The 27,041-nt window shown below is 38.4% G+C and overlaps 1 protein-coding gene across 1 annotated transcript in view; it reads right to left on the bottom strand.

Annotated features, from left to right (window-relative positions):
• The window catches only part of SLC38A1 (solute carrier family 38 member 1), a 59,963-nt gene that overhangs the window by 340 nt on the left and 32,582 nt on the right, over positions 1–27,041 (bottom strand). The window contains exons 6-16 of the mRNA XM_012459088.3: positions 13,577–13,650; positions 11,738–11,830; positions 11,377–11,458; positions 10,320–10,402; positions 8,812–8,870; positions 8,593–8,709; positions 7,284–7,363; positions 5,274–5,374; positions 2,885–3,003; positions 2,179–2,320; positions 1,982–2,079 (exon numbers count right to left, since the gene is read on the bottom strand). Coding sequence (XP_012314511.1) covers positions 1,982–2,079; positions 2,179–2,320; positions 2,885–3,003; positions 5,274–5,374; positions 7,284–7,363; positions 8,593–8,709; positions 8,812–8,870; positions 10,320–10,402; positions 11,377–11,458; positions 11,738–11,830; positions 13,577–13,650 — 1,048 coding nt within the window. The remainder of the gene's footprint in view (positions 1–1,981; positions 2,080–2,178; positions 2,321–2,884; positions 3,004–5,273; positions 5,375–7,283; positions 7,364–8,592; positions 8,710–8,811; positions 8,871–10,319; positions 10,403–11,376; positions 11,459–11,737; positions 11,831–13,576; positions 13,651–27,041) is intronic.

Here is a 27,041-nt window from a genome sequence, read left to right as displayed (position 1 = left end):
AATTGTATCAATCTGATTCTACAAAGATGGGAACATAGAAAAAAATAAGCTAAGCAGAGTAGTCTTCTACGCCCCGTTCTTTGACTCCATATTCACTTCAATTGTATGTATCCATTCTACAAATGACTGGGTATCCTTATGGCTTCTCTCAAATTAAGATTACAACCAAAGCGGGGGAAAAGGCCTTAGAAAATATCCAGATCATTTTGTTATTCATTATCTACCAACCTAGCTTATCACTGGCAAGCAAACATTTCTGTTTGAAAAAGTGAGAAAAAACATGTGAAAGTAAAATAGATTTGATCAAGTTAAATAGGAAACAGGTGTCAAAAACTAAGTTACCTGAAAGGCTGATGAAGGCCATAGGTAAACAGATGATTATATGGTTTGGCTGTGTCCCTAACCAAATCCATCTTGAATTATAGCTCCCATAATTCCCATGTGTCATGGGAGGGACCCAGTGGGAGGTAATTGAACCCTGGGGGTGCGTCTTTCCCATGCTGTGCTAGTGATAGTGAATAAATCTCATGAGATTTGATGGTTTGATAAAGGGGAATTCCCCGTACAGGCTCTCTGCCTGCTGCCATGTAAGATGTGACTTTGTTCCTCCTTCACCCTCTGCTTTGATTGTGAGGCCTCCTCAGCCATGTGGAACTGTGAGTCAATTAAACCTCTTTCCTTTATAAATTACCCAATCTAGGGTATTTCTTTATTAGCAGTGTGAGAACAGACTAATACAGATTACTAAATCCAAAATCCAAAGAACACAAGATTCCTTGGGCTGGAGCATGTTCATTGAGAGCTCTACAGGGAGAAGGATGATGCATTCTGAGAGCCAATGGGCCTAGACTGGAAACTGGAGGAGGAAAAAGAGCTAGAGAAGGAGAGGAGCGAATTGGGGCTTGAGATGGCTGCATGTGGCATGCCATCCTGGGTCCAGTCTAACTCCCAGTGGTCCCTAAGATGGAGCCCTTGTCTAATGCCATTTGGCAGACACTACTACTAGTTTCATTATGGGACCAGGTTTAGAGAGGCTCAGAATTCATGTGCAGCAGGCCTCCACCATTTTCAAATTTAAACTGAATATATTGTCCTGTTGTGCCAGAGTGACTGCTCCTTTCTCTCTGTCCTCATGAAGCCCCTACAGGCAAGGCTGGAAGGATTTGGGAATTAAGGTTACAGGGGTGATCATGTTGGGGAACTGGATGCTCTATGAGCATCAGTGCTGCTTCTCCTAAATGCACAGGGATGACCCTCGTGCCTACACCTCTCATCTGGATCTTTTGACTCAGGTAATAGGTATAATTTCAGTGCTTACACTAGCTGGGGGGCAGCTGAGAAGCCTTCTCCAAGGCCAAGCAAAATGGAACTCCAAAAGGGACTCAGATAGCAGCCACTTCACCCCTGCTTCCCTCACTGTTTCCAAGTACACCACCTTCAAGATGCCCTTGAATTTCACCAGACCTGGAAACAAGAATCCTAATATAGAAAGGTAGGTTTTGAATCCAGGTCTGTTGTTCCAAAGCATATCTGTCAAATAATAAATAGATTCTTTAACGCAGACATTTTAATTAAGGCATTGCATGTTCCTTGGGCTGTAGGGAGGGGTTACATGACTAGAAATCATATGGAAACAGTAGACTACATAATATCTGCAAGTCCTTTGTGACTTCCTCTCTTGCTAAAGACTAGACACTGTCCTATAGAGACACAGGAGGATGAATGTCCATTCTTCTGACTGGCCACGCACTAGATCAGAACAAAAGCTGAGGCACAATGAGAGTAAAACCAGAAAAGATATTTGCAGGGACAGGAGAAGATTCTGATATATTTTAAATCTCTCCTAAGTAGGAAAGCTACAGGGCTTCTGCCTCCCTTCAGGGCAACTGAAAGTAGTCTTGATAGAGAGGTGAACTATTTATTTGGTAAATTTAAATGGAAAACTAATCAGAAAAGTTAGAGTGGCCGGCAAGAGACATACCCAAATTCTTTGAGTTCCTTTATCTCCATCCTGGTCTGTGATTTTTAAATAAAGAGATGAAGGAAGAATAAAAATAAGCATATTAGCAGATGTAACTCCTGTAAAATAAGAAAAAAGAGAAAGTTTAGCATTGCTATTGTGAAATTTTCACTCCAAACAGCTATTGTAGAATGATAAGCACAGTCATGAAGCCATACCTACGACTCCAAAAATATCTTTCATGGAGGGTATGAAGATCACCAACAAGTTGATAATAACCAAGAGTATGCAGGTAACCACGATATGACGGCATAAATTAAACTTTGTTTTCTTAGCCAGTTCAAATAAAGATGAACGAACCTGCCAGAAAAGAAAACAAAGATTCTGTAAGTGCCTACAGCATGCCAACACTGACATTTCTCAGCAGAGTAACTGATTTATTGGTGTACACAAATTTGTGAAATGTTTTGTGATGCCTAGTGAATTTATAGATAGCTTAACAGTTTTGGAAGTACAGGGTCTTAACTGAAGAGGGAAAATATTTTTATTTATGAATAGTAGCGTTTTCTTGTGGGGGGTGGTATTTCTGTTTTTGGTTTATCTAAGACTTGAGTGTTCATTTCCCTTCTTTTTATATTCTCTCTTCATGTCTGACTGAGATTTGAACATTCTATTGTCATTTCTTTGTAAATAACAGGGACAGATTAATTAGAATGAAGATTCATTGCATCAGAGGCTCCCTGATGCACTGAATGCCACTTGCTTTTCAAAGAGCCTGAACAGAGTCTTGGGATCATTTCCAGATGCAGTTTCAATAACCCAGGAAAGTTACCTGGGGCAGGCTTTCTCTGGAACAGGCTCCTGCAGGCAGGAGGAAAGCCAAGACCTCAGCTTTTCTCATATTGCACCAAGGCCTTTACTCACTGTGAAAAATAACACCGGCACTGTGAGGATCACAGCGACAATGACAGCCAGCCGCACTGTCAGGATGAGAATGTCATCTTTACTCTGGTACTTGTGAAGGAGATCTGACTGAACATTGTCTGAAATGATGGAAAAGTAAGAGGGTTTTAAAAGGAGACAGAGTACATAGTTTTTCTGAACAACAAAGAATTTGTAAATTAAAGGGAAAGAAAAGCAATGCTTTGAAATGTCTATTAAAACAATTAATTAAGTTGGAAAGAAAAATCTGTACGTGAGACATGCTCTACTGTGCATATGCGACTTAGCAAAGGAATTTAATCTCTAGAAGAAGCTACATGGAGTGGGAATGCTTAATTTAGACTAAATTAAACCTAAGGGCACATTGGCCTTGAAAATGAAACATACAGTTGAAGTGCAAAGCTGCTCTTAATCTAGACTTTCCCTCTACTCTTCAAACCACACTAAACTGCCACAGACTTGCTGGGGGACAGGGGGCGGGAGGTGCCTGCAAGCCACATTGGAGCCTGTTTTACACTCTTCTCTTGTTAAGTCAACTTCAAGTGGCCAAGCAGCAGAGGCACTAGCTGATATTTCACCACCAGGAAATAATTCCTTTTTTCCATGCATGTTGTTCTTGTAAAAAAAAAAAAAAATAGTCTTTATATACTACTGTGTGTGTGTGTGTGTGTGTGTGTGTGTGTTTGAGACAGGGTCTTGCTCTATCTCCCAGGCTGGAGTGTGGTTTCAGTAGTGCTATCTTGGCTCACTGCAACCTCTGCTTCATGGGCTCAAGTGTTCCTCCTGCCTCAGCCCTGCAAGTAGCTAGGACTATAGGTGTGTGCCACCATGCCCAGCTCATTTTTGTATTTTGTTTTTGTAGAGACAGGGGTCTCATTATGTTGCCCAAGCTAGTCTCAAACTTCTGGGCTCAAGCTATCCACCTACCTTAGCCTTCCAAAGTGTTGGGATTATAGGTGCAAGCCGCCACACTTGGCCTTATGTACTACTTTGAACTTTTTCTCAACTCAGAACTTCAGAAAATGTTATTTCAAAGACTAACAAAGCTAGAATGGCAGTCACGTAGAGTATGAAACTGCTCACTCTTTTGACAAGAGATAATTTCCCCTCCTGTCTCCTGCAAGGGCTTCTCACTGCACCAATCTCAAGGTTCTCCGCATGGAATTCAAATGCTAATCTGTACCATAGAGCTTGGTCTCAGTTTCCAAAAAAGAATCATAAGTTATAATACAAATCTCACTAGTTCTAATTTCCTTAATTCAAACTAACCAACCACTTAAAAATAGCTGAGCCTTTTTCTCTAACTCAAGAGTAATAAAAGTGTTTGGTATTCTATTCTATGTGAAAAATAATTCATTTACAAAGAAAAATCATAGCTTGAACAAGAAAACAGTGAGACTTTAACTAACATGAAGCTCTCCCCCTCTCTCTCCCTGTATCCACCCCAGCCCTGAAACTCTGCATCCACCTTAGCAACACCAATTTTATGCAAAAATTAAATAAGGTATTTATGAATTCATTAGACAATGGTATTCTCTATTGCTTGTGAAAACAATAATAATAACATCTGTATAATCAGAGTAGCCTTTTTCTCCAGGCTGAATTAATAAATTTTAAATGTGTTTAATTTTGAGACATTTGTGTTTATGGAAAAAAGTCCCAAAGAATTATTATTTAGTAGAAAAGATGGTGAAATACATGCATATATATTTAAATTAGGTACACAATTATAAAGATAATGAAAGATATTAAATAAAGCTTCAGGATAATTTGAATAGGAGAGGATGAAGAAGCAGTAAAAGCCAGTAAAGTATTCATTCCGGGTCAGTAAAAGTTACATATGAAATCTTGATCGCTTTTTCAGATTTCATTTTTAAAAATTTCTATGTCATTCCTTTGGATCTTTGCAAGGCTCGGCTCCAACTTCCAGTGAACAATTAGGAGTTTCATTTTTAATTAACTCAGAGTGTCATGAGTGTAGCACTCTGCTCTTTCTCACTTTCAGCATCTGTCTCTGTCTCTCTATTCTATTAATGGAATCTGACCTAATTTGCAGTGTCAATTAGGAAAGCCTTCTCTGATGTAGTTTTAAACTTTCCTCAGTAAAGGTAGCATGATTCTAAAATGCAATTTCCTTTAAGGACACTGTTAGGATAAAAAGATTATATTGTTTTAGTGATTATTTTATTCTGCAGTCTGCATGAATAATAAAGGAAACATCACAATTGCTTTAAGCAGAAGAAAAAACTAGAGAAACCAATGAGTAGCTTTGTTGCTTTCTTTACCTTTCACGTTAAAAGTTATTTCAATACTTATTTTTACTAATTTGTTTACAAATATTTATATTTATGTACCAGCAGAAATTACTTACCATAGAATGTCAAGTAGCCAAAAATGGCAGTCAAGAAGTACATAACAAACATGGCAAAAAAGGAGATGTTTGAAACCATCTGCATTTTTTTCTGTGATCGGCTGAAAAAAAAAAATTTTTAACAATTAAACATCATATCACTGAATTTAAGTGGCAATGTTAACACTGAAGAATACTGATTTAACTTTGCTGCTATCAGATTAGGGCAGATCTGAATAGGTGAAGTTACCCCTGGCAGTTATGCCAGTTTAAAGTAAACTCTTTTATACTGAATTGGTATTGAGAGTGAGACCCATGGAACTACACTCCCTTAAGTGTTCTTCCCCATTCTTTTAAAAGAATATCAAGTTCTCATCTGAAGGGCAGACAGCATTTTTTTAAATATTTGTGCTTGATATTATCTCCACACTAGCTGGGCAAAGGAAAAAAGGCAGAAAAAAAAAAAATCAATGCTGTTCTCCTAGCTCCAGAGATTAGTGGCAGAGCTGGAACGTGACCTCAGGTGTTCTGTCTCTAAAGCTGCTGTTTTAGGTTCTGATTTTCCTGTTGGGTGGCCTCAGGGATACACCTGGAAGTCTGTAGGTCTCCAGAGCACCGAGTGTCCAAGAGTTCACAGCTGGGATGATGAAGGGCTCTATCTCTTCGGTCAAGTTCACTCTGGGGTTGGGATGACCCTCTAAGTTTATTTAACTGCCCAAATAATTAATCTGCAAGACTTGTATTCAATAACAGACCACAGATAGTCATAACATTTGACTGTGTCATAGCAAGGAATCTGGGATGCCATGGGAGTATGGAAAATAAGAAAAATTGAGATGTAGGCTAGGCACGGCAGCTCATGCCTGTAATCCCAGCACTTTGGGAGGCAGGCTAATCACCTGAGCTCAGGAGTTTAAGACCAGCCTGGGCAACATGGTGAAACTCTGTGTCTACAGAAAATACAAAAATTAGCTGGGCTTGGAGGTATGTGCCTATAATTCCAGCTACCTTGGAGGATGAGGTGAGAGGATTGCTTGACCTTGGAAGTTGAGGCTGAAGTGAGCTGAAATCACCCTATTGCACACCAGCCTGGGTGACAAAGCAAGACTCTGTCTCAAAAAAAAAAAAAAAAAAACAAGTAAAGAAAACTTGAGAAGTATACACTTCAGAAAATTAAAAACTAAAACTAAAAGCTGAACTATTAAAAGATGTCAAAGATATATTTAAATTTTAGAGGATCACTAGGAGTGACATATATATACATAGAGTAGATGGTTTAAAATTTAGCCATGTATCAATTAAATATGAAAAAAAAATGAGTGAATTCAATGCTAAATCACATCAACTTTGTTTCAAAATGGAAATAAATACCAATATTGTCTATCTGCTTTAAGTTTTTAAGATTACACCATGGTGACTATTTTTGTATATGTTTGATAACTGTAGGCTAAAAAGAGAACACATGAAGTTTATAAGGAGGGCTTAATTTTCTCAAAACAAGCAATCAAAAATAAATCAATAAATCCATAGAATTTTCTTAATAGTTAAAATTAAACAGCAGTATTCTTTTTTCCTAGTTTGTGGTCTTAACATTGATTTCTTATTGTCTGATTTACTAGCCTTTTCACCCAAACCAACAGCCAAATCAGAGACAATGTATTTAGCCGTTTATAGATAAATCTGAAGATTATCACCCACTTGCAAAATATGCATACGTAATGGAAAGCAACACAAATACTTAAACTCTCCTCGGTGATACAGTATTTGAAAAACCAAATTAATGAAAAAGCCCACATGGTTGACTCCTTTCTGTATTTATGGCCCCACAAAATATTGAAGTTTCTGATTATTCATGCTTTCTTGTTTCTTAAAATACAATACTTGTTCAAGAATGGCAGAATGTGAGTAAATGTTGAAGCTGGGTGATGAATCCACCAAGGTTCATTAGACAAGTCTGTTTATTTTAATTCTATATTTGCCTATTAATGAGGGGATGTAAAACGATTAAGATAAATTAAACAAATTTCTTACTCTTTAAGCTCACTGTAAATTGGCAGGACTGATGGGTGGCAGACAAATGCAAATGCAATGGTTGGTAAAGCATACACGGTCTATTTGAGAGAAAAGAACAGACATTAGGGAAAAAAAACACTTTTACCATAAAAATGACACAGCTCCAGTATTTCTAAGCTGTCTTTTTATCTGACAGCTCTTGAGAATCCCTGGATTATTCAGTTATTAGGAGGGTTTTGATCTCTAAAATAGAAGCAGCTTTTCTAAGAGAGTTTATCTAGCTTGAGCCATTAGCCACTCGTCACAGAGGGACTTTGGATTTGGCTCACCTACGGCGTATTTTATGTACTCCAAGTGTACAACATCCCCTGTTTATACAGCATGAGCCAGTTACATGGCACTCTTCCTAGGATAGCTCGTTGGATCTCCACAGCAGTCCTGAGCAGTGAGCAGTAGGCAGACCGTGGCTGTTCTCCTGGCTCCCTCCAACAGGTCAGGCGACTGGCCCAGCACTCCCACCTCTAGTTAACTGCTCTTTGCTCTATGTCAGCTGCATTGAATCAGACTTAAAAGATACCCTCTGAAAAGAAAATCTGTTTCACATTGCACTACTTTGGCTGTATTCTTACAATCAGAAAGAAAGAGAGAGATTGTGATCTATTTAGTTTTCTTAGATAAGGCTGTTTGAAACTCTTAAACTCAATCTAATTTCCTATGCAAAAAGAGGTGGGGGGAAGGAAGGAAAACTAACCTATCTTATGCCCTAACTCTGCTGATGCACTATGCCGGGGACATTCTAACAAAACCTTGTAAGATACAGAACAGAACACTTATTTTTACTCAAGGGGTTGGGTGACTTGCCTGAGGATTCAAATCCAACCCTGACTGACTCCATAATCCTGTTTCCCATAGTATCAACAATATTTTAATAGTATGAGGGTTTTCTAAGTCCCAGTTTATGGTGGCATCTATATTTCAGCTGGGCAAGCTGAGGAAGTCTGCATTATTCCCTTCTGTCATCACCATATAAGAAACAGGGGGCTAAGGATGTTATTAATCTGTTTTTAAAGCATCAACCAGTCCTCTACACAGGAAGAGCTGAGACCATTATCCAGAATGGGATTTTGACAGAGAATGCTTAAGGGTAAGAGAGAGAGTGTAAAATATAATATTTGTATATTTCTCAAGGATCTCTACATAGATTGTGTAATCTGGAAGCAATGGTACCATGTAATGCAATTACAAGTATAAGAAATAGAATACTCTTAATAAAAGTGCTCCTTTAAAAATCCCAATCCTTTTATCTGCAAAGGATCAGGAAACTTACCTTTGAATTGAAGGTAACATATTTTGGCGTACACATGTCAGCATTTGTTGAATTAGCGCTTATTGTTGAGTTTAGCTCTGGAACAATGCAGGGAATTTGAAATTTCTTGTAAATAACCTGGTATTAAGAAGTATAGTAGAAACAATATAGACTTTAGTAAAGCCAAATAATGAATAGTACTATCACAAAGCCAAACCAGCCATTTCAATCAGCACTTACCACTATTAGAAAAAAAACCATGCAGCTCAAGGAAAATCCACTAGTATAGCCAAGATACCCTTTAAAAAAAAAGAGTAAAAAATAAATTATTTCTTTTTTTCTGTTTTTTAAAAATTTGGAGCTACCATCATAAACTCTTATTACTTCAAATTCATCACCTCATTTATTTCAGTGCGTTATTTCAAGCATATTTTAGAGCTCCAACAATAAACACACATGCCCAAGTGAATACAAGATTTATTATTTGACAGTGCTACTTTATTTGGCAAAAAATGGGGCTCTGAATAAAAACATTACATTATGTGCTTTGCTTCCAACTCTCCCTGGCACACTAGAGAACACAGATTCCCAGAATCCAGCGGAAAACAGCCTTCCAATTTTTGCCATAAGTCTGTGCTGGTGGACTCTGATGGAAACCTATGGGCAAACCCATTTACTCCTTGATCCCTTCAGTTATGCACTTATTGTGTGCATACTGAATGTCAATTATAATACTTTTCTCCCCATATGAGAGAATAGATAAAGCGAATTTCTAGAATGCCTGGGAGACTCCAACTGCCACCGTGACCTCCAAAAAGGTAGAGTTAAGTAGCATTTCGGTACTGCATTATTCTCATCCCTGGGGAAGAGCCTTTCTCTACTTAACTGAAAAGAGCAACCTCTATAGGTACAGAAAACACAGATGCAGAAACCAGAAAATAAGTTTGGATATAATGTATCAGACCTCTGGAGCTGTTCTGTGAGGTTTATACAGAGGTCTGATACATTATATCCAAAGCAAAACAAAAAACTGTGGCTCATAATTATTGTTTGAAGAACTTTTAGCCAAACTTCTGTTTGAATTAGTCCAGAATTAAAGTAAATACATTTTACAGGTTTTTGACTGGATGGCAGTCTGGCCACATTATTCAATGTATAAAATTTCCCTAACATCAGGCATTCTTGTTTCCAAACACAAGCATAAAAACAAGTAGTAGATCAAAGCCAAATGGATATGACTTGGAGATTATCCACCACTTCTGACTTTTGATTTCTCTCTCCTGCTTGAGAAAGAAATAATTGAGTCTGGTTAGACTAAATTTATGCATGATTCATAATACTTAGGGCTTAAAATCTAGGCAGCTGTCTCCATACTAGATTTGAAAATGTATTTACCTAAATAATTAGGGTATTTAAGACTTCATACAGGGAGAATTCCATTTTCTGGACCTTTCTTAGAGTAGCATAGAAGTTCTACTATTGAAAATAGCCCCGTTTGTCCTGGCCCTAGAACCTTCCTTTCCCCTCCACAGCTCAGTAGAGGGATTGTTTAGGAGGTCACACACTGACTATTGTTTTTATCCCATATTAAAGTTAGGCCTGATTAATACTTACAATTTATCATTAAGTGCATCACTAATCTTTAAGTGCATGCAGAGGAGAAGCAGAGGGCAATACTGTCCATTTTTATTCAGTTTCTGATTCACTTGAGCACTGCAGAATACTATAAAAACAAAGTCTATCCTTACCTAAGTTCTTCAAGAGACACAGAGGGAGAATTATGCCAAAGGTAACTATTACCACCAGAACTCGGCCATCCACGTACCAGGCTCTGAAACGCATTTAAGTGGTTAGGTTATATTTTTTTAGAAAGTGACTTTTGTCCTCTCCAATGTAAACTTTTTATTAATTTTTACTATATCCATTAATTTTTAAAATCATTATTCAGGTCTTATCCAAACACTTCAACCCAACCACTACTTATTTACTACAGCTTCACTCCCACGTAATGGAAGAAGGAATATTGTTTTCTTTTCCTTTCCCATTGGCTAAATGTGGCATTCCTTCGAATTATTTACATGGTTTCAAAGCTGAATGTATACATTGCATTCTGTCAGATTACAACTTGTCTTATCAATTATTTAAAGAGAAAGCTCCTTTTTGTTTTGCTGGGCTAGTATCAGCGAGAAACAAGTCACCACAGGTAGGCATTTCTCTCTCCCTGATCCCTTGGATTTGACCTTGAATCCTGAGAACACTAGAAACTCTGGCTTCTACGATTCTCCCTTGAAAGAAAACAGAGAAACTAAGACAGACAAGAACTGTTAAACAAGACAGAGTCAAAACACAATTGTGCCAAATGTAGCTGCAACATTTTCCAGGGTTAGCTACATCTTTAATGAGGTTGGCTCATGTAAATTTTGCTCCCAAAATGCTATGTCCCTTCTTTAAGCAAGAGGCTAGGGTCTTAATTTTTTTTGCATGTTCCACTTTTGTGTTAAAAATACTCCATATCTGTTCTATTTCACAGAAACTGGATATAGATTTCAGGCTCTTGCGAAAATGCAGTGTCAACCGCTCACAGCATAACAGATAAATCTACTTTTCAAATGTTCATATTCAAATGGCTCTCCCTGCTTCTTTCATTTATATAGCCCCAAAGAAATTTACTGTTGAAACAACAAACAAACAAAAAACATCCTAGGAAAAACTTTCTGCAATATTCATAAAGCAAGAATTTTGGTTAGCCCATATTTAAATTAAAAACATTTTAATTATACCGTTAAAAAATGGTCTATAACTTACGAAAATGCCTCTTCCTTTCCCATTAGAAACTTTATGGCAGAGGGTAGTTCATTTTTTACTATGAAGAGGTAGCTCAGCATTGCTGGAAGAAAATGAGAACATTTTTAGAAAGAAGATATGAAGACTTAAGTTACAAGCTATATTAAAAGTTATCAGCCTGTTCTTAGACCAACCGTCAAGAACTTTAGCTACTCCAGCAGGATTTGTGGCTTTAAATAAGTGACTGCTGTCTCTGCTTTACTTTTCCTGTGCCATTTTAGCAATGAGGATGATAACTGTTTGAATTATGTTAAAATTCATGCGGCCACTCAACCACCAGAATTAGTTTCAAGTTATGTATAGAAAAGCATGTTCTTTTTACCTCCAGTGTTCTGAAGAGAGGTGGCTCCAAAGATTACGAACTTCCCTGTGGTGCCAAAAACTTGTTCCCCCAGCTTTTCATATACCATGCAGCCTATTTAAAAATCAAATTTGAGAAAACAAAAAATGACAGGGTTCAGAAAGTTAAAAATAGTCAAGATTTTGTCACTCTGTTGACTGTTCCCCAAATTATTGTGTGCCTTTCTCAAACTCACACAAATAGTCTTCTTGGCTTTGCAGGGGTTAAGGCATCCTCATTATAAAACAACTCTTGATATTTTAAAATGTCAGACGCAACCATCATTTCTCCTTTTTCAAGTTGGCTAACAAAGCGTTACGATTAACTATTAGGTCATAAGGCTTATTTTTAACTACCTCTATCTCACAAAGGGGAAATTCCCTCTGTGATATTTTTCTCAGATCTAGTAGATACCATTAATATACATATTTGATTTAAAAAGATCCTAAAAGTTGAGGCAAAAAGATTCCTTTTGAATTAACTACCTTAACTGATTAGGCTAACAAGGAATTATCTTAATAACATCCCATCAATGCCTCCATGTTCTAAATGTAATAACAAGCTTGGAAACATTTTAATAGCCATGACATATGAAATGTAATCATTCATAAAATGTAGTTCAAATACACGCAACTCCCAAAAGAGAGCAGAAGACTAATCTGTCGAAAGTATATTTCATCTGTAGCAAAATTTGATGAGCAACTAGCTCATCTCAATAACTACTAAAATTCTAAACCATTTATTTTTTAAAAAGTGTTTATATTTCTTTATAACTGTTCAGTCCATATTTTCAAAAGGTTCACAGAGAGCAATATGTGACAGGCTATAATTAAACCTTTGTTTAATCTCTCAAAAGACTGGTGTTTAAACTAGACAATGGTCAGCTCCTCAGTTTATTACAAAATGTTCCAGTTAAACTGAGTCATGTATATACAATAATAGTTGGCCAATGTGGTTTCAGCTAATGTAAAAGTCAAAGAATTACAAACATAATCCAGTGTCCCAGAAATAGAAAATAAACACTTCAGGTATTACACTGCCCAGAGTACTTGAAGGCTCTTCATAGCTTGCTCACTCCCACAGTGCCTCAGGAGTAACATTTTCTCCTTGGAATAGGCACAAGAGAATGAAAGGTCTGTTTACTTTCAAAACCTTGGAAGCTATAATATAAAAACATGGGATCTTTGCTCTGGATATATAAAGAACTAAGGAAAAACTGAAGCTTTTAAAATGAAGTCATTTTAAACTAGAAAAAAGGTATAATGGAGGGTTCACTTTAAGTGACAACATTATTTGCTCATTGTCCATGCCAATTTAATTTATATAGTGCTGCAACTGTTTCTCTAGACAAATTTCCAAAGCTCTTCCAATTACTCTAGGTCAAAGTAGTCTTTCTTTCTTTCTTTCTTTCTTTTTTTCTTTTGAGACAGAGTATTGCTCTGTTGCCCAGGCTGGAGTGCAGTGGCATGATCTCAGTTCACTGCAGCCTCCACCTCCCATGTTCAAGTGATTCTCCTGCCTCAGCCTCCTGAGTAGCTAGGACTACAGGCAGGCACCACCATGCCCAGCTAATTTTTTGTATTTTTGGTAGAGAAGGGGTTTCACCATGTTGACCAGGATGGTCTTGATCTCCCAACCTCAAGATCCATCTGCCTCAGCCTCCCAAAGTTCTGGGATTACAGGAGTGAGCCACTGCACCCAGCCCCAGTCTTTCTTTTTAATAGTCAAATTGTTGTACAGAGAGAGCATCATTTGTTCATAATGTCACCATAAAAATAATTCACCCTGGTTTTTACAAAATCAAACATATTCTCAGCTTACCTGTTTCTTTTGAACAGATCAGTAGGAGGTTTATTGAATATATAGACAGCAATGTCACTGAAGTCAAAAGTACCCTAAAACAAAGAAAATAAATCTTGTTGTAATAACTAGAAAAGAATATATTCTGACTTTACATTTTAGAAGGGCAAAGGTTTATTTGTATAGTTAACACTATTTGTTAATAGTATCCAAATTTTGGAACCTATTAGTCATCCCTGTTTTAAAATCCACAGTAAAAATGTCCTACCAAATAAAGAAGTGCTCATTAGAATCTGAGTAACAGTTCAAATTCTTTACGTAATTCAAAGCCCAAATAGCTCTCTGGGAACATTTCGGTTGAGATGACTTTAAAACAACATTATGAAAGAAAGCTTTTGTAGTAAATGATGTAATCTCTGTTACATCTGGATGAGAGAGTGTGAGAATGGGATGGGAGGGGTAAAGGGGAAGGCTGGCAGTGACCTTAGGAGAATGACCACCTGACTTTGGGCAACTTGCTTAACATTTCCCATCTCTGGATTCATTGCCCATAATATAAAGATACAAGCCAAATGATGTCTGGGCTCTTTTCATCTATTACTTCATGGCTATCTTAAAATCTATATATTAGGCCACTAATGTAATTCACTTTTTTTTGCACCTGGTTCCTCTTAGATAAATAAGCACTCTTTGCTAACTAGTGGGAAAATCTGACAATCAAGTATAATGAAAAGACTTTTTTGAATGATGAATTCATGTTTTTGTTTTAGTACATCTGGCTCATTATCAAACTCTTCTCAAGGAAAAGTGCAGTTAAAATAATGTGGGAGATTATACAGATGATTTCTGAAACATTTGGTTAAAACAGACATGATAACTGAGAATAAAGCCTATTTATTAAAAAGAAGAAAAAAAAATCCAGTCCCCAATTGAAACCGTTCACTTCCTGATGTGGGAAAATATATCCCCAGAACAATACATTACTGCAATTGACTCTATGTTTGAGTCATTAAAGGCAATTATTTTTTCACCAAGTGCTGTTGAGAGGCACTTGGCACATCATGCAGTTCGCTCTGCGTGGGCTGCCTCCTCCTGGCCCTTTCCCCTCCCAGCACACCTGTTGAAGGCTGCTCAAGGCCCCAGCTCAGATGCCACCTCCTCAATTGCCTTCCCTGGCCCCAGGCAGAATGACTGCTTCTCAGCTGTCTCTGATCCTGTAGCATTTTGCTTCTCCCACATATGGGGCAGCCATGAGGAGATAAACCAGGAGTACAGAACGGTCAACAGCAGAACAGATGGACTGGCAGAAACTGGCCAGCAAACAAAATAGGGGCAGAGCTCAGCAAAGGCAAAACAAACACTAGGAGAAAGAACAGAAGACCTAACACTTTGGTTAAAGGCCCAACTGATCTGCCAGTAAAGGGGAATTTAGGTTAAGATATGATTGGTAAGGAAGTGCATTCAGATCTATACTTACTTCTCCAAAATCCTTGAGTGAGGAGGCAGACTGATATGGTTGTTTGGCTGTGTACCCACCCAAATCTCATCTTGAATTGTAGCTCCCATAATTCCCATGTGTTATGAGAGGGATCCGGTGGGAGATAATTGAATCATGGGGTTGGTTTCCCCCATACTGTTCCTGTGGTAGTGAATAAGTCTAACAAGATCTGATGGTTTTTTAAATAAGGGGAAACCCCTTTCGCTTATCTCTCAATTCTCTCTCATCCACAGGCAAGTAAGACATGGCTTTTACCTTCTGCCATGATTGTGAGGCCTCCGCAGCCACATGGAACTGTGAGTTCTTTAACCCTCTTTTTCTTTATGAATTACCCAGTCCCAGATATGACTTTATCATCAGCATCAAAATGGACTAATTATTATCTCTTCAGGTTGAAGGATGTAAGAAATGAAGAGCAAGCATTTATTAACCAACCCAGTAGTTCTGAGATATGTAACAGAACATGATTTGATATGCTCTGCCACAGAATAAAATACAGAACCTAATTGTGGCATGATTTTGTTTCCATCAGATAAGATAAGCATTATTTTACATAGAAGCAAGCTTTGAGTTTCTTGCAGAGTTCACTCATGTTTTGAGGGACACACACTAAGTAGCCATTTCTACACATACATGTGACAGGTCCTAGAGGATTTCCATGTCGCACAGAAGAGCGCAGGCTTCCTAGTGGGGATAAAATGGGTGGCATCTTAGGATGAGTCAGGTGCTAATCTGGAGTGACCATGTGCCCTGTTGGGTCTACTCTGCTGGGACCAAAAGTGACCAAAAGGATTTTCCCATGGTCCCAAGGCTAACGTATAAAGAGTATGAACTTGTACAAACTATGTGCCTAGGAGGAGGGCATAATTATGAATATCTACATAATGATTTACAAAAGGCCTTAACCCTGGAGAACTCAGTATTTATTAGCAAAAGAAACATTCTAAGGAAACATTTGCTGTGTTCCCTCAGTCAGTAGCCCCTTGAACCATGTGGTTCTTGCAAATGGTTGTGTCTTAACACATTCTGTGTGTTGAATCTCTTTGTAGATGATGCTCAGCTGGCATCTGGCCCTTTGAGCATCAGAAACTGCTATCCCTCTTTTTTCAAGTAGGAGAAAAGTGTCGATTAGGGAAGATTTTAGTAGTGTTCACTTATCATCTTCCCCCTACATAAACACAACAGAATGAGGTGCTCCTACAGTGATGAAAACAACCTCTTCTCCCATGTTTAAGAGACATAACATTGCACCCCAGAGTACTAAGAGTACTAAGAGTCTGATGGCTTTTGTCTTTAACTGTATGATTAGCAAAGACTCTCTTCTTAGTCCCTTCTGAAGTGTAGACCTCTTCCAAGACTGAAAACTAATATAAAGTAAAACCTCCTTTCCTATCAGATCACTAAGAGGCAAACTGTAAAAGTAAAATTCTAAGAATACTTTAGACTATACCAGAATCTGGCATTAATAGGATTAAAATTTAGAAAAGTACACCTCTTTGTTCAGATTCTTACAAAGAAGCAATATGTTGTCTAAATGACTCTAATGGGTTAGAAAATCAAATCATAGATGTCTTGAGACACGGAGACCATGACATCTAAGAGAAAGAGGAAAGAGGAATAACTGGAGAGTATGTATTGGACACTTCTGTTTAGAGCATGATTATGCCCCTTAAAGTCCAGGTAGTATATGTACATATAATTATGGTTTCCTGAAGAGAAACACATGCTGGGATTCCTGTGCTACCACTGAGGAACACTAGTGATTCCTTTTTAAAATTTCATCTGGATATAATTTAAGCTTCAATGTTGTTAACCATCAACCACAAGTATTAATACGGGTGGGGCAAAAACTGGTTGCTGAAAAAGGCATACTTGAGTAAGGACTACAGCTCAGCAATTGGTAATAGGGCTGTTGAGATGTTGATAGTTCAGACTTAGGTGCAACTTTGAGGAGAAGATCTAGAGCATGTAACTGTACATAGGTCATGGGGAAGGTGTGGCAGGAGAGTTAGAATGGTGAAGAATGTGGTCAGGAACCTTCAAGAGTCTTTGTGTCAGCAACATTTTGAAAGATGTAGTGCAGGACATCCTGTAGATTTTTGAGTCTCCTGAGAAGAAACCTAGAATTCTAGACTCCTGAAGCAGGGAGAGACTTTCAGAGAGGATCTAGTTCAGCACAGGCTTTTCACCCAGGACAGGAAACCGCTATGCTCCATGCCAACACACTGGCATCAAGGTCTGCAAAGTGTCTTTTAAAAGGGGACACATTATGCAACCCATTCATTTCTGTAAAGTTCTGTGCTTTGTAACTGTGGCTGAGCTGAAATCACTATTGCTACTTCTTTCCTTGGGTCCTCATTTTACTTTCTGGACCTATTAGACTCTACTTGAAATCTAACACCTCTCCTACCTAACAGTCCGGAGGATGCTCATTTTAAGATTGTGCTTTTTAACTCAAACACCTTTAGTTCTTTGAACTGTTCATCTTGTGATGAAGTGTTTGGGCTGTTTACATCTCAGTCATGGTCCAGTTCCTCAACCATCCTTTTTAAAGGCTGTATACTGAGATGAACCCAATGCTATAACATCCGATTTGATCCAAATAGCGCAAAGCATGACAGGATTTTTAATTTCTCTGAGTCGGACATCTTTCTACTTTCAAGGCAATCTATTTTGGAATTCATTTTTACAGCAACCCCCACACACTTTTCATTTTTTGAGCTTCTGGTATGAGTGCTACTAGGCTGTCTTCATGATTCTATCTTCTGTACTTTTTTTTGTTTGTTTTTGAAGCTAAGTGCAAGACCTATATTTATTTCCATTACATTTTATCTTTCAAGTCTCATGATCTCTTCTTAAATTGTTGATCCTTTTTACTTACATTTCAACCACTGCATCCAACTTCATATCTTGAGTGTACCTTCATCCAAGTCACTGGCATCAACTTTGAATAAGACCATCTGGAAATGGCCCATTGTTCAGCCAACTGCTTGAAGCCTGGAAGTCATCCTTATCTCTCACCTATTCCTTCACCCTTTATATCTAGTTCATTGGCAAGTGTCCTATCATTTCTACCCCCAAAATTTATCCCAAATCCATAGTCATTTTCCCCATCTCCACTGACCCCACTCTAGTGTGAGCTATTGTCTTTAATTTCTGGATAACTGTGATCATCTTTACTTATCTCCCTTGTCTTGCCTCCTCACATCCATCTTCTACCCAGCAGCCAAAGTAATCTTTTTATTTTAATGCTTTATTATGTGTCTCCATCACTAGACTGTAAGACAGGCCATGACAGTTTAATTGACCTATTCACCTATTTACAGTCAGCATCAAACACACACATAACAGTCTTTGCTGAGAATAAGTGCATTTACAAACATTAGAACCTCATTGGCAAGTGATGTGAGACTATGCCAAATATCTTAACTAAAATCAAGATTCCCTCTATTAAGATAGTCTCGTGATCTACTTAGCTCACTCTTAACTCAAAAGATATTAGTTTATTAGCTATCTAGAAACACTCTGTTGGCCTCTACAGAGCAATCTTTTCTGCAGTCATTGCACATTCACAAGCTGATTAATAATTTTCTTTACACTATTGCCTGGCATCTACTTTTTGCTATTTGTGAAAGTTGGAATTAAATTAGCCTATTTCTAATTTTCTGAGGATATTTGTGATATCCATGATTTTTAAAAAGATTTCTGATAGTATCTTAGACAAAGTGGCATGAAGAGAAAAAGAAAGGAAAAGATTTCTGACAGTAGTCCTAGATATATTTATTCTTTTTGCTGCAAGAAAATTTTGACCCATCTTTTAAATAATGAACATCTAAACATCTATTTAATAAACGTTGTTTGTCATTGTTTTGAATCATATTAACAGGATTGTAATTATTTGGTTTTCCAAAATTTACCCAAAGATTATATGAATAATGTTGTTATTAATTTCATATTTAAAATTACTATATGCTAATAAAGTGGAAAGCTGTGACAACAAATAAAACCAAAACATTTAATGTGATTGAAATGTTCTATACCGTGGTTGTGATGGTGATTTCACAACTGTATTTGGGTAAACTTAACAAATCTCACCCTTTAAATTGGAGAATTTTATTGTATATAAAGTATACCCCAAAACCCAAAACCCAAACCTCCCCCCGAAAAAAAAACCCAACCAACAACAAAAACCAACCTCAGGACACTTTAAGGGAGATAAGATTATATTTTAAAAGCCTAGCTACACAGCAACAAATCATAGGACATCCTTCCAACACAGCATCAGAGCCTTTGGTAGGGGTGGAGGTAAAGCAGCCGCTACTGCTTCAGATCCAGAAATAGTTCAGATGGGGGTGTTTGGGGCTGCCATGCAGCTGACTGCTTTCAACTCCTCCAGTACCCATTCCTCCCAAAAGAAGAGAAAATCATTACCAGCCCTCCCTAGCATGATTCTCCCTTGCAAACTTGAAAGCAGCTATTCTCAAACTTTAATGTGTGTGCGAATAAGGATCTTGTTAAAACGGATCAGGTCATGGGGTTGGGACCCGAGATACAGCATTTCTAACAAGCTGCCAGATGCTGCTGCTGCTACTGGTCCACTGACCTCACTTAGAGCAGCAAGACTGAAAACCCTGAGCTCTGGCCCTGTGGCATATACATCCCAGTTCTTTCTGTTTCTCACTGCACTGTGCTGTTGTATCACCCACCACATTGTCTGCCTTGAGATGCTGTGCCAACACTGCAGCTGAGTTACCTGTAAACACAGACCCCATGGCTACCCAGATAAGGTGGCAGTGAAGAAAAGCACTTAGAGCTGAATCATTCTCATTGCTGTGGGATGCTGACTAGCTTCCAGTGTGAAAAGTGAGGTCTTGTCTACTTCTTTTAGTTGACTCCTTCAAGCATTACTTCTTTTGTTTTTTCTTGAGACAGTCTCGCTCTGTTACCCAGGTTGGAGGGCAGTGGCGTGATCTTTGCTCACTGCAACCTCCACATCCCAGGTTCAAGAGATCCTACTGCCTTAGCCTTCCAAATAGCTGGGATTACAGGTGCGTGCCACCACACCAGGCTAATTTTTATATTTTTTAGTAGAGATAGATTTCATCACATTGGCCAGGCTGATCTCGAACTCCTGACCTCAGGTGATCTGCCCACCTCAAGCATTATTTGCTTGTCAGGATATATATTTAAACATTAGTTTCAGCCTCCCCTCCCCCATGTTTCACTCCTTCCAAAAGGAGTCCTTAAGTAAGGACTACAGCTCAGCAATTGGTAATAGGGCTGTTGAGATGTTGATAGTTCAGACTTATGTTCAACTTTGAGGAGAAGATCTAGAGCAAGAAGATCTAGAGCAAGAAGATCCCAAAAGGGATCCTTACTAAACCTCTAATTCTTCCTCTTCTAAATCCAGTTAGAAGTATAAAACTTTTACCATCCTCAATTAAACAAGCAGGATAGTACATATAAAAACTCCTTAAGCTGGAGTAAAAGTGGTCTTTATTACTAGTCCTCCTTTGATCTATCACTGTCTCCTACTAACCCACAGCCCTCACTCCAAAACTAACAGACATACTGCTGGTTGAGGCAGAGTATTTACAAAAATTTTTAAATCCAGGACAAGGGACTTAGACAAACCATAGGAAATGCATTGGTTCTGGGCTAGCCTAACCATCCTTCTCCACTCTTTTTTGCTGTTGCTGGCCTCTCCCTTACCCTTTTCTACCTTTAACTTCCTGTCAACCTTTCTGAAAGATCTCAACCCTCCTTCATCTTCACCCTGAACTTTCCTGTTCATTTTTCACCTCTGTCAACTCTCCCTGCTTCTCCATCCTACCCCCAATTATTCTAAGAGAAATACCTGTGTAAAGATTTGAAAACACTGTTGAAGAGACTAGAACACTAGCTGAAAATGATGGAGGAGCTGGGTGATGGGGAGGACCCTACTAAGAATGAAGACCAAGAGTTTAGTGTCACCTTGTTTATGTTGTTGGAAAGCTCAGCTTCAGGGGTTTTCCAGGCCAGTGTGACAGACAGCCAGTAGAAACAGGAAATAGGGCATAAGTAGAGCATTTAAGTGAAGGACCAGAGGCTCTCAGTCCTGCCTTGAGGACAGGAATAGTGGTTTGTGGCCTGGGGAAGCCATGCCAGTGGAGACTAAAGTGAAGAGGAAAGAGACATAGAAGAAGACTCCTTTATTTAATGAGAGCTCAAATGGAAAGAGGCAGGCCCAAAAGTGCAGAGAGAGGGACAAGGTGTTCTGAGTCCCTAAATTCATATGAAAATGTTAAATATTTTGAAAAATTAAAAATAATCTTTTATATGAAAATGAGTTTTATAGCTCTTTAATTTACCTTAAGGGGATTCAATATAATTAACAAAACACTTCATTGATAATTAATCATATCAAATGTTGGGGTATTCACTATATGTCAGGCCCATGCTAAGCACTTTTAAAAACACTTCACTATGGGTAGTACTATTACTATCCTTATTTTACAGATAAGGTAATGGAAGCCCTGGAAGGTTAAGTATTTTGCCTAAGGTCACACAGCTATTGTCAGAGCTCTCAAATCCTGGTAGTATGACTCCAGAGTCCCTACCCATCATGCTGCATTGTCTGTCAAAGTCAAACATCCAGAGAGGAATAACACTAAAAAATGAGACCTAACATTTCAATGTACTTCATTCTAAGATTTTAAAAATCAGAGTTTATCTAAGGTGAGCCTGAACACTGAACAGAGAGACTTTGAGTGATTTCTTTATACTTTATTTTATTTATTTTATGCATTTTCAAAATGGTTTAATGATTATCTTAGTTTTATAATAAAAATATAAAGAACTTTTCAAGTGACAGAATTCTTATTTTAACCCATTTTTAGGGGAGAGTTGCATTTGTTTAACTCCGAAGCTCATTAATAGAGTCTTTGTTTCATTAAGAAGCTCACAAAATACTTACAGAAAGGAGTAGAAACATATAATTATTCAGTCCCAAAGTGGATTTCTTAGTGACTAAATTCTGACCAAATTTCAAAATTCTCAGAAAACCAGCACACGGTGACCTTGTAGCATGTGATCGCGTATAATGCTTACAAATTAGATTAGGGAATTAAACAGGTGGTTTTAAAAGGCCATGCAGGAAACAGGTGGAGAGCAATTATTTGTACAGTTCCTTCCATTTCTTTCCTTGTAGATAAATCTAAGTTCTTTGGTGCAAACCTTCTCTTAAATTAGCCTCACTGTCAGTTAGGTATTTTGTTTTGTCTAGAAAAAGAAATATGCATTGCTGATGGCCAATTCAAATAGTATCTAATATAATCCTAAAAAGAAAGAGGAATTTAAAAGAAGTATGCTGGTAAAAATAAAATTTTAGTTTAGTTGGTTCTTTGTAAAAAAAAAAAAAAAAGTTAAAGAGGTCTGAGCTTAAATGAGGAAGTTGTACCAGTAAGAAAGAGAGCCATGTTCTACTACCACTTCCTGTTTTTAACCTATAGTGGGTAGAGGGCTGTGGGTTTTGTGGGCACTCCACTTATAACTCTTGACACTCTCGATGTGTCCTCGTTCCTCTTCTCCCATTCCACAAAGACAACTCATTTTTCTTCTCCTTAAACCTAGATCCTTATTCTTTACCATACTCAAAAGATGTTAACTCTTGAGTGACAGAAAAATCCCATATGACTGTTGAAATAAAAATATATGCTGTTCTCAGTGGGTATTTGGACTTTTGTTCCAGTAGAAAGGTGGATTGGGAGCTTCATTCATATTTTTCCATTCTGTTTTTGTGGTAACAAAGCACATTTAAGGAGAAATAGGAGGTTTAAGAGGAGCAGCCAATGGACTTGTTGCTCTCCTCCCCACAGACGTCAGTCATCTTGGGCAAGTTACTTAGCTTCTGTTAATTTTAGTTTTGTAATTGCCCAGTGGGTTCACCTTGCCCACTGCCTTGACAGAACCAATTTATCAAGACAGGGGAATTGCAATGGAGAAAGAGTAATTCACACAGAGCCGCTGTGCGGTAGACCAGAGTTTTATTATTACTCAAATCAGTTTCCCAGAGCATTCGGGGATCAGAGTTCTTTAAAGATAATTTGGCAGGTAGAGGCTTGGGAAGTGGGGAGTGATGATTGGTTAGGCTGGATATGAAATCATAGGGGGTCAAAGTGAGACTTTTCTGCTGTCTTCTGTTCCTGGGTGTGATGGTAGAATTGGTTAGGCCAGATTACCAGTCTGGGTGGTGTCAGCTGATCCATTAAGTACAGCTCTCCAAAACATTGCAAGCACTGATCTTAGGTTTTAAATAATGATGTTATCCCCAGGAGAAATTTGGGAAGGTTCAGACTCTTGGAGCCAGAGGCTGCATGACCCCTAAACTGTAATTTCTAATCTTGCAGCTAATGTGTTAGTCCTGCAAAGGCAGACTGGACCTCAGGCAAGAAGGGGGTCTTTTTGGGAAAGGGCTATTATCAATTTTGGTTCAAAGTCAAACCATGAACTGAATTCCTTCCCAAAGTTAGTTCAGCCTACGCCCAGGAATGAACAAGGACATCTTAAGGGTTAGAAGCAAGATGGAGTTCGTTAGGTCTTACTTCTTCACTGTCATAATTTCCTTGGTCATAATTTTGCAAAGGTGGTTTCAGTTTCTTTATCTATAAAATGGGGGTGATAAACAGGGTTGTTATAAAGATCCCATGGAACAATGTATACTTTATAACTATCTTTTCTTTTTTAAACTCCTTTATAAAATTAAAAGTCACTCTTACCTAGCTAGCCACACAAAAGGAAGCTGCGGGTGGCTTTGGTCTGTAGGCTGTCCTTTGCTGACCCCTGATATAGATGCACATCTTTGATATCATGTGCCTGACATAATGTGAAGTCTGTGGCCAGAGAACAAAGCAAAACTAACTGACCCACAAAGGAGCTGTATTCCAATTAAACCAACTACCACTCTGTGAGTAGTAATTGTCAAGTTAACCTTGAAAATCCAACTCTGCACCATATTTAACCTGCTCTACTGTGCTAACATGCACCTGGCCTACTGTAAACCAGATGAGTGAACAGAGAAGGCATTCTACGAATCATGGAAGTGAATAATGCTGTTAAAACCATAGCCAGTATAGTTGTCTGTTGCAGGCTAAGAAAAATACACTGTACCAAAATACAGGTCACACTGTTGTCCTTGGATAGCACCAAGGCACCTGATGTAACTCAGCATAAATAGGACTGAGTGAATGAAGTGTATATACTCTTGTTCACTGGCCATGCACGCACATGCGTGCATGCACACACACATACACTCACACACACACACACCCCTACCTCTCTGGGGCCAAGAGAATTGAATTCTTGGAACCCCCTTATCAGACGCATCACAGGTGTCTCATAAACTAGCAACAGCTGCTCAACTTTTAAAAACAATGGGTGGGACCCATCTCCTACTCATGCCAGCTCTTTCTGTTTACAAAATAGGCACTCGCTGTTAGCACAACACTAACCACTTTCCCATTTCCCTATTTCTGAAAAGCTTCTTAACGCAGTGGATTTCAATAGAGTTCAATGGCACTGCCACTGTCCTTTTTCCATGTATTTCAAATGTTGGCAAGCCTGAATGTGCCATTTCTCCCTCTCCCGGGTTATTACTCCCAAACAAGAGACTCTGATGCCAATGATTTTTGCTCCCAGCCAAAGGACAATTTTCTCTTCAAATCATTTCTAAGGAACTGTAACTATAACTGAAAGAATTTTAAAAACAAGAAACCGATTGACCAGAGGAAGGATGAATGTGACTAGCCCCATGGACCTCCTAGGATCATCCAGAAAAGCAGAGTTTCCTTATTGACTTCCTCTTAACTGCTCTGTCTCTAGATCACAAGGTTCAGTTTGGTCCTTCCTAAAGAGGCAAAGAACTGCTCACTTAGGAACGCACAGAGGAGATGACTTACCATTTATAAGGAATAACTTGATAAATAACACACAGACCATCTTCGTTGCTACTGAGAGCAAAATTATTATCTTGGTAGGTGTCATTCAAACTTTTTGGAATATACATAAAGTAGTAAAGCAATGACAGTTCAAGAACAGGCAGAGTATTATAAAGGTACACTGCAATCTCACTGTTACTTAGTGGAATTTGCTGAAAAATATTTAGAGAATCAGAAAGTGATGCTGGTGCAGCTGGTTAAGAATATAATTCTCCTGATAGAATGAGAAGACTATTTTTGTGATGGGATAATAATGATCAAATTTCTATAATGTGTGAACAAGGAGTTAGGGCAATATGTTGATGGGTCTATAGTTCTATTTCTATTTACCTCTATGTAGGCTCAGTGGTAAAACATGAAATTTAAAGAGACAAGGGACCTGGTAGTCTAATCCCAGTTTGCAGAGACACTCATATTTTTAGACTTATCCTTACTGGAAAGGGTTTTACTGGTTTGTTTGTAAACATGAATCATAGCCAAATACAATGGTGCATTGTTTTGATGATAGAATAATTACAAATGGTCCACAAAGGCAAATATTGAGAGACAGACAGAGAGACAGGGAGGGAGAGAAAGCCAGAGGATTCACCTACAATTACGTAAATAATCCACCAAAGAGAAGGTAATTGCTATAACTGACAATGACAATCACCACTGTCCTTTTCCCAAATAGTAATGTTAAACGTGTGCTCTGAACAAAGAGACCCCCCCAAACAGGCTTTGTGTGAGCAACATGGTTGTTTATTCACCTGGGTGCAGGTGGGCTGAGTCCAAAAAGAGAGTCAGCAGAGGGTGGTGGGATAGGAGTTGGTTTTGTAGGTTTGGGGTAGGCAGTGGAAAGTTACAGAAGTTACAGTTCAGGGCAGTTTTTGCAAGCTGGGAGGGGGTCATAGGGTCTGCAGTCACGAGGTTGACCTATCAGTTGAGGAAGGTCAGTTACAGAGTCCAGTTGCCTTATCAGTTGAGGCGGGAATAAGGAACAATAGAAGAATGTCTCAAAGTTAATTAGGCACCATTGGGGTTGATTATTCTTTTTGTGGTTTTCCAGTTACTTCAGACTTTCTAGTTCCAGGAACTCATCTGGAGTGTACATGCAGGTCACAGAGGTTACCATGGCATAGTCCATGTTTTTCCTGTTTTTTTTTTTTATATTAGTAATATAAAGGAAAAGAAATGAAAAGTGAAGGGCAGTGGAATATTAGGAAGGCCAGCACAGAGGGGTGATGAGGCGATGTTTCTCAGGGCTTCTCTGAGCAGCATTGGGGGCGGCACAGAAACCTAAAAATAGGAAAGAATTTAGACTGCTGGGAGATCTCAGGGCAAGGGGTGATAATGTGGGGTTGTTAGAAGGAGCATTTGTCATATTGACTGACAGTTATCACTTGTATACAATTTTGTAGGAATTGAGAGATTAATCTGAAAACACAGGGTCCAAACAAGAGAAGAAGAAAGTTAGATATCAGAGGACTAAGGACTGGAAGAAGCCATAACACCCAGTTAGAGAGTGTCCAGTGAGTCCAGCCAGGTCCAGAATAACCATTTGCCTGATTAGCAAGCTTTTGGGCTCTGTCTTTTAATCTATTGATGGCATCATATACAAGGCTGGACAGATCTACATAAAAACAATATTCTTCATTTAGGAATAGGCAAAGACTTCCTTTTTCAGCAGTCAGTAAATCAAGACCTCTGTGGTTTTGGAGAAAAACTGCAGCTAGGGAATTTAGTTGAGCTTGAAGAAGGGATAATGATTGAATTAATTCTACAATGCTAGCAGAGAAATCATTAGAGAGGCTACGGAAAGTGACAATTGAAGTGGTAAGGCCTGCTATGCCTGTACCGAGTAACCCTACAAGTAAGGGGATCAATGGAGTAATCTGCTTGTGTCATGTCAGGACCACAAGAGGGACAGGGAGGCTTTCATCTCTGTTGGCAAGCTGAATTTTGGGAGTAAAGAAAACTAGGATACAAATGCCTATCCAGTTGGTAGGAAGGCAGATGTAAGAAGAACCACAGA

This window comes from Aotus nancymaae, unplaced genomic scaffold, assembly GCF_030222135.1.
Source record: "Aotus nancymaae isolate 86718 unplaced genomic scaffold, 86718_ANA_hifiasm-v0.15.2.pri h1tg000092l, whole genome shotgun sequence".
In the NCBI taxonomy this organism is placed as follows: Eukaryota; Metazoa; Chordata; class Mammalia; order Primates; family Aotidae; genus Aotus; species Aotus nancymaae.
This window is presented reverse-complemented; position numbering and strand designations above follow the sequence as displayed.